Source organism: Terrapene carolina, unplaced genomic scaffold, assembly GCF_002925995.2.
Source record: "Terrapene carolina triunguis isolate 2854851 unplaced genomic scaffold, T_m_triunguis-2.0 Scaffold192, whole genome shotgun sequence".
Lineage (NCBI taxonomy): Eukaryota > Metazoa > Chordata > Testudines > Emydidae > Terrapene > Terrapene triunguis.
Window position 1 is genome coordinate 26,528,960 of NW_020664543.1, and position 7,697 is coordinate 26,536,656.

Genomic DNA, 7,697 nt, shown 5'->3' on the forward strand with positions numbered 1-7,697 from the left:
TAGTTATCCTTGGGGACCCAGCCTACCCCTTAATGCCATGGCTCATGAAGCCATACACAGGCAGCCTGGACAGGAGTCAGGAGCTGTTCAACTACAGGCTGAGCAAGTGCAGAATGATGGTGGAATGTGCATTTGGCCATTTAAAAGGTCGCTGGCGCACTTTACTGACTCGCTCAGACCTCAGCCAAACCAATATCCCCATTGTTATTGCTGCTTGCTGTGTGCTCCACAATCTCTGTGAGAGTAAGGGGGAGACGTTTATGGCGGGGTGGGAGGCTGAGGCAAATCGTCTGGCTGCTGATAACACGCAGCCAGACACCAGGCGATTAGAAGAGCACACCAGGAAGCGCGGCGCATCAGAGAAGCTTTGAAAACCAGTTTCATGACTGGCCAGGCTACCGTGTGAAAGTTCTGTTTGTTTCTCTATGAAAACCCGCTCCCTTTATTGACTCATTCTCTGTAGGCAACCCACCCTCCCCCTTCGATCACAGCTTGCTTTCAAAGGAAATAAAGTCACTATCGTTTAAAAATCATGTATTCTTTATTAATTGATTATAAAAAGAGGGAGAGAACTGACAAGGTAGCCCGGGTGGGGTTTGGGAGGAGGATCGGAGGGAAGGAAAAGGCCACTAAAAAAAGGTTAAAATAATGACAGCCTTTGGCTTGGGCTGTCCACTGGGGTGGAATGGGAGGGTGCACGGAGCCTCCCCCCCCCCCGCGTTCTTACACGTCTGGGTGAGGAGGCTATGGAACATGGTGAGGGGGGAGGGGGGTTATACAGGGGCTGTAGCGCCATCTGTGATCCTGCTGCCATTCCTGAAGCTCCACCAGACGCCGGAGCATGTATGTTTGCTCATGCAGCAGCCCCAGCGTTGCATCCTGCCTCCTCTGATCTTCCTGCCGCCACCTCTCATCTCAAGCGTCTCTCCTCTCCTCACGTTGGTCCCTTCTGTCCTCACGTTGGTCCCTCATGTCCTCACGTTGGTCCCTCCTGTCCTCACGTTCACTGGCATCTTTCCTATACTTTGAAACCGTGTCCTTCCACTCATTCAGATGAGCTCTTTCATTGCGGGTGGATTCCATGATTTCCGTGAACATCTCGTCTCGCGTCCTCTTTTTCTGACGCCTTATCTGAGATAGCCTTCAGGACGGAGGAGGGAAGCTTGAAAAATTTGCAGCTGCTGGAGGGAGGGAAAAAAGGAGAGAAATTTTTTAAAAGATACATTTTACAGAACAATGCTTATACTCTTTCACGGTGAACAACACTATTCACATTACATAGCACATGTGATTTCTGTGCAAGGTCGCATTTTGCCTCTTAATATTGAGTGCTTGTGGCTTTGCTGCTAGAGATCTCAGACGCAGGTCTGGGCAACAGAATTCGGCTTGCATGCAGCCATGGTAAGCCATTGTCTTTCGGCTTCTGCGTCCTCCTTTCCCACATACCAAGCAAAGTCTGTTGAGTGCTGCGGTTTTCCTGTTAACCTTCAGCAGCAGAAAACAAACTAACCCCCCCCCCACTCCAATTCTCTGGGATGATCGCTTTATCCCTCCCCCCACTGCGTGGCTGGTATCAGGGAAGATCCCTGCTAGCCAAACGAGAAAAGCTCAGCGCCAATCATCCCCCCGTTTGCCCCCCCCCCGCGCGCTTGGCTTACTACAGGGAAGGATTTCTTTTCAGCCACAGGCAAACAGCCCAGTAGGAAGGGCCACCTCTGTCCCCTTAATTAAATTCCCGTATTTCAACCAGGTTACCATGAGCGATATCGCTCTCCTGAGGATTACACAGCGAGATAAAGAACGGATGTTGCTTGAATGACAGCAAACACCGGGACCATACGCTACCAGGCTTTGTCATGCAATGATACCAGATTACTTGCTACTAGCATGGCATGGTCAAGTGTACTACCATGGAGGACGGAATAAGGCTGCACTGCCCAGAAACCTTCTGCAAAGGCTTTTGGAGTACCTCCAGGAGAGCTTCATGGAGATGTCCCTGGAGGATTTCCGCTCCATCCCCAGACACGTTAACAGACTTTTCCAGTAGCTGTACTGGCCGCGAATGCATCCCAAGTCCTCAGGGCAAATTAATCATTAAAAAACACTTGCTTTTAAACCATGTTTTATATTTTAAAAGGTAAACTCACCTGAGGTCCCTTCCATGGGGTCATGGTCTCGGGTACTGGCTTGGGAGGCTTGGGAGGGTACTTCAGTCAGGCTGAGAAAAAGATCCTGGCTGTTGGGGAGAACGGAGTGCTGTGTGCTCTCCGCAAGCTCGTCCTCCTCCTCCTCCTCTTCCCCGTCTGCAGAATCCTCAGGTGTGGCTGATGAGATTACCCCCGCCTCGGAATCCACGGTCAGAGGTGGGGTAGTGGTGGCGGCCCCCCCTAGAATTACATGCAGCTCAGCGTAGAAGCGGCTCTGACCCGGAGCGACCGTTTGCCTCCTTTGTTTTCTGATAGGCTTGTCTGAGCTCCTTGACTTTCACGCGGCACTGCTCTGAGTCCCTATTGTGGCCTCTCTCCATCATGCCCTTGGAGATTTTTTCAAAAGTTTTGGCATTTCGTCTTTTCGAACGAAGTTCTGCTAGCACTGAATCCTCTCCCCATATAGCGATCAGATCCAGTACCTCCCGTACGGTCCATGTTGATGCTCTTTTTTGATTATCGGCCTGCATGGTTACCTGTGCTGATGAGCTCTCTGTGGTCACCTGTGCTCTCCTGTGCTGGGCAAACAGGAAATGAAATTCAAATGTTCGCGGGGCTTTTCCTGTCTACCTGGCCAGTGCATCCGAGTTCAGATTGCTGTCCAGAGCGGTCACAATGGTGCACTGTGGGATAGCTCCCGGAGGCCAATACCATCGAATTGCGGCCACACTAACCCTAATTCGAAATGACAATATCGATTTCGGCGCTACTCCGCTTGTTGGGGAGGAGTACAGAAATCGATTTTAAGAGCCCTTTATTTCGAAATAAATGGCTTCGTTGTGTGGACGGGTGCAGGGTTAATTCGATTTAACGCTGCTAAATTTGAATTAAACTCATAGTGTAGACCAGGCCTTTGTGAGGAGTTACTGATTATGATGACCACTGCTTTCCCCATATCCACAGAGCCAGTTATCTCATCATAGAAGGCAATCAGGTTGGTCAGGCATGACTTGTCCTTGGTGAATCCATGTTGACTAATCCTGATCACCTTCCTCTCCTCCAAGTGTTTCAAAATGGATTCCTTGAGGACCTGCTCCATGATTTTCACAGGGACTGAGGTGAGGCTGATCGGTCTGTAGTTCCCCGGAATCTCCTTCTTCCCTTTTTTAAAGATGGGCACTGTATTTGCCTTTTTCTAATCATCCGGGACCTCCCCCGATCACCATGATTTTTCAAAGATAATGGCCAATGGCTCCGCAATCACATCAACCAACTCCCTCAGCACCCTCGGATGCACCTCCCTGCCTCCATTTACTCAATGCTGACTGTGCAAAGATGCTGAAATTTGACTCGCTCTTTGACTCACAGGTGGAGGGTTAAGGCTTCTGGAAATTGATGGCTGAAGAAGATCAAAAGTGGGAATTGCCAAACTGCTTGTTTTCCCAAAAGCTGGGACAGAGTTGCTTGGATCAGTGAAAACTGCAGTGCAGCCAGTCCTTGAGAACTGGATGGGTGACTGCAGACATGTAGACCAATGCCAAACCACTGATTAGTACACACTGTGGCAGCCTTATCGGGTTCAGGAGTAGCAGGATGATCTGCTGATGCCTCACACAGCCTTTGGGAAGCAAAAATCTACCAAGGCCATACTGGAAAATCTGTTGTGTTGTACTAGTAGGTTTGACACCCTCCTCTCTGATCCGAATTTGAGACCTTGGAAAATCAGTGTAATGTGAGGAAAGTAGTGCACAACAGGGCAGCAATTGTGCTGGAATTAGAACCTTGGTTTCTTGACGCTTAGCCCTATCACCTGTTCTCTGAACCACACTTTGTTTAGTATGGTGAGAGAATTCCTCAGTGGAGATTGTCACGTTATCTGATTAAAATATGAGCATATAGATCGTTGTTGCAACCACTGTTATATATTGACAACAAATCTTGTACAAAATGTGGCATGTAAGATGTCTATGAAAAGGTTATGATTTGCTGGTTATGATTATGCTATCTGTATGTCTTTATCATTTTTGTATTTAAAGTTATGAATATTGGCTTTATACCTGGATTTCAAATGTTTGCTCCTGGGGTAACGCCCACAAGATAGTTAGCCAGCACGTCTTGGAGGAATTATTCAAATTAAGTGGCTCATCAAGAAACACTTGACTGACAATGAACTATGGGAGACGCTCATCTACACTGAATGGACTGTCCTGCAAACATGCTCTTTGAGGTACAGGTAATGGCTTCTACTGTGTCCAAACCTTCATGCATGGACATGTGACTTGCCCACATGACTCCAAATGCTATCTTGTCACCTGTAATTTTCCACTAGCTGTGCTGAGGCCTTTGTTTGAAACAATGGATTTCCCTCCACATGGCAGAAGATATAAAAGGCCCCAGAAACTCCTCCATTTTGCCTCTTTCCTGCTCAAAACTCTGGAATATGTACTATACTAATGGGAGCATTCTTACCAATGGACTGAGGACCTTCCAATGATGATTTGGAAGCAGCCAGAGACTTGACTTAAGCCAGGAGTTTATTCCATCACTGCTACAAGCCTGAACCAAGAACCTTGCATTTATTGTATGTATTTGATTCTTGTAATCAATTTTAACTCTCATCTTTCTTTCTTTCTTTCTTTCTTTCTTTCTTTCTTTCTTTCTTTCTTTCTTAAACCTTTAGATTTTAGATACTAAAGGATTGGCATCAGCATGATTTTTGGGTAAGTCCTAAGTTATATATTGACCTGGGAATGTGGCTGGTCCTTTGGGATCAGAAGAACCTTTTATTTGAAGAGACTGGTTTTAAAGAACCACCCATCTCTAAGTCTAGTGGTTTTGGTGGTAATACAAGAACTGGAATGCCTGAGGAAACTGCCTTTATGACTTCTTGTTAGCCAGTGTGGTGAAACAGAAGTTTACTTTTGTTGCTGGTTTGGTATATCCTATGTGGGATTAGCCACCAGTCTTCGGGGGGGGGGGGGGTTCTGCCCTATTTCTCAGCAGTTAGTCCTGAATTTGGCATTCTCAGTTGTGGCCCAAGAAGGCACGGTTACAGAGGTGTGCAACTGTACGCTGCCCTCAGCATAGGCCACAAGATCTGCACTGAGGTGTATATTAAATGGGTACAAAGGGCACAAACTACATGTGGTTGATCAGTAAATGTTTTCAGGACATCTTGTGAACAAGAGGTTGGGAGCTACAAAGATGAGTGTTACTGGCTTGCACAATAAAATATCACTGTACAGGCAGCTTTCTGTGCAGTCATGAGTAAAGGCCAGTAACAGCACTGCATGTTGTTAGCCCGGGGATCATACTGCACAAGCCATGATGCTCACTGTACAGAAGCGCTCTGCTCTGTGATAATACTGCTCTCTGCTATTAACAGGATTTGTACTAACCCTGGCCCAGGCACTAGCACGTGCAGCTGTGATGCAGCAGCATATAATGCTGTTCTGGAGAGAGAAACAGTCAGTGAGAAGGCGGCTCGAGCTGGGGAGGGGGCTCAGAATCCACCCAAAGGGGGTGGTTGGAAAAAGCTGTTAGAGAAAGAGAAGAATCAAGATGCTGAGCTAGGGATGAACTGGTGCTGAGGGCGGAGGTGAGGTGATAAAATACCAGAACAGAAGAATAAAAGCAGGGGCCTGGGAAGTGAGAAGGAGGGAAGAAGGAAAATAGGAAAGGTTTCAGGTCAGGAGAAGCAGGAAAAAACAGACCCGGGTATGTGAGCAGACACTATTACAGAAAGGAAGTAGAGGGAAATAAAATCTACAGACATACTGGACAGAGAGTACCAAGGAAATATAATTGGTCAAAAAGGGAAGTGATCAAAAGCTGTGTCAGATGAAAACAGACGATGAAAACAGTAAATGAGAAGCCCACTCCCAAAGGACCTAAAGTACGTGAGCAGAGAGAATGACTTTGAACATCATTGAAGGAATAAAGGTGCAAAATGCACAAATGAGGGCCCACTAGGTGAAGAAACCCGCTTGTGGATAAACCCAGTGAAAAGAGGCACAACCACAGGAACGTCGAATCTAAGGGGCACTTCAAGCCAAAGAGAACCAAAGAACAGGACAGCAAGAGTGGAGCTGAAAAGTTGATTCTTCTCTGAAGTGACACAGTCTATTGTTCAATAATTTTTTTGACCTTAATAATAACAATGTATTTGGTATTATCTGCACAGAGTAAAGAAGAGTACCATGTACAAGCTCGCAAATGTGTTGGTAACATAGTTTATTATTATTATAAGTAGTAAGTACTTGGCAATGTTCTATATTATTTATGCTCCTGAAACTTTTTTGGGGGGTTCCCTTATAAAGTTCTAAAAATTTAAAATTATCCCTTTTGTCTTGGTTTTCCTCTGCCTCTCCTCATAGTTAGCATAGCCTAACCTAACCGGGTGACTGCAGAGTCTCATCATCAAAAATCCAGTGCCAACAAGGGTTGGGTTTGTTTGTGATTTTGCCTCCATTTTTCCTTTGCATGCAGCTGCCCACTAATGACTGTGAGACTCAGGGATGAAGAGAATGAATTGAAGTGGGAAATTTGTTCCATGTTCACTCCAATTAGTTCCACAGCAGTTTTGCCCAATATGTTTCCTTTTAGCATGTGGGATTCTCTGAGTCTGAGTAATTTACTCTATGAGTTTCATTTTTTACTCATTATATTAGAGTTCAGTAAATGTAGTGATCCCAAAACTGACCTAGGGATAATTTGCTGAACCCAAAGCACTCAGGATTTTTTCAGTCCTAATCCCTGTTCAAAATACAAGCAAAGGTTTCCATATCATTACCTAAATAAGTCTCGCTCTCTTCTGCAGCTATTCAATGGAAACATCTGATCAATTATTCAAGAAGGGATTAAGAAGATTAAAGTATTAAAGCATAAAAGAAAACATCATACTTACTTGTGGGGTGAAGTGATTCTTCTCAAAGCACTCTGAATTATTGTGCCAAATATCTGTTGAATTCTCTTCTGTTTGCCAGAATCCCTGGTCCAAGCAGACTCTGTATACATTTCCTGCACTTCCTGAAAGTAAACAGAGCCTCAGTCTGAAAGGTCAAGACATATATTTCATTTTTCATGTGTTTTACAAATTTCACCCTTTCAGCAAAGCTAGGGAAACCCCATTAGAGAAATCTTTGCTTTGGCCTTTGATGATTCCTTGTAATGTCTATTTGGGAGAAAATCATAGAAACTTAGTTTATGAATATATTTTCAAAAGAAATTCCCATAATTTACCCAGTATTTTCAAAAAGCAAATATAGTGAGTACATCAAAAAGATAAAATTACATTTCAGATAATTCTTTCTTCATCCTTTAGATTCTTAATCTGAACACTTCCTATTACATACAGACAATACATTTCATACCACCACCAGAACTCTGGGCAAAGAGGATGATTTAGTAATTAAATAACCATCCTCTCATGCTCTGGCACATCAGCTTATGGTGCCTCATCACAGAATGTAGGGGCCAGGTCCTCAGCTGGTGTGAAATGGTGTAGCTCCATTGGCACAGGGGAGTGTGGGGAGCAGGAGGCCTGGCTGA

At 45.2% G+C, this 7,697-nt stretch overlaps 1 protein-coding gene across 1 annotated transcript in view; it reads right to left on the reverse strand.

Annotated features, from left to right (window-relative positions):
* The window catches only part of GLP2R (glucagon like peptide 2 receptor), a 113,839-nt gene that overhangs the window by 78,301 nt on the left and 27,841 nt on the right, over window positions 1-7,697 (reverse strand). Inside the window, exon 4 of the mRNA XM_026654379.2 lies at window positions 7,054-7,175. Coding sequence (XP_026510164.1) covers window positions 7,054-7,175 — 122 coding nt within the window. The remainder of the gene's footprint in view (window positions 1-7,053; window positions 7,176-7,697) is intronic.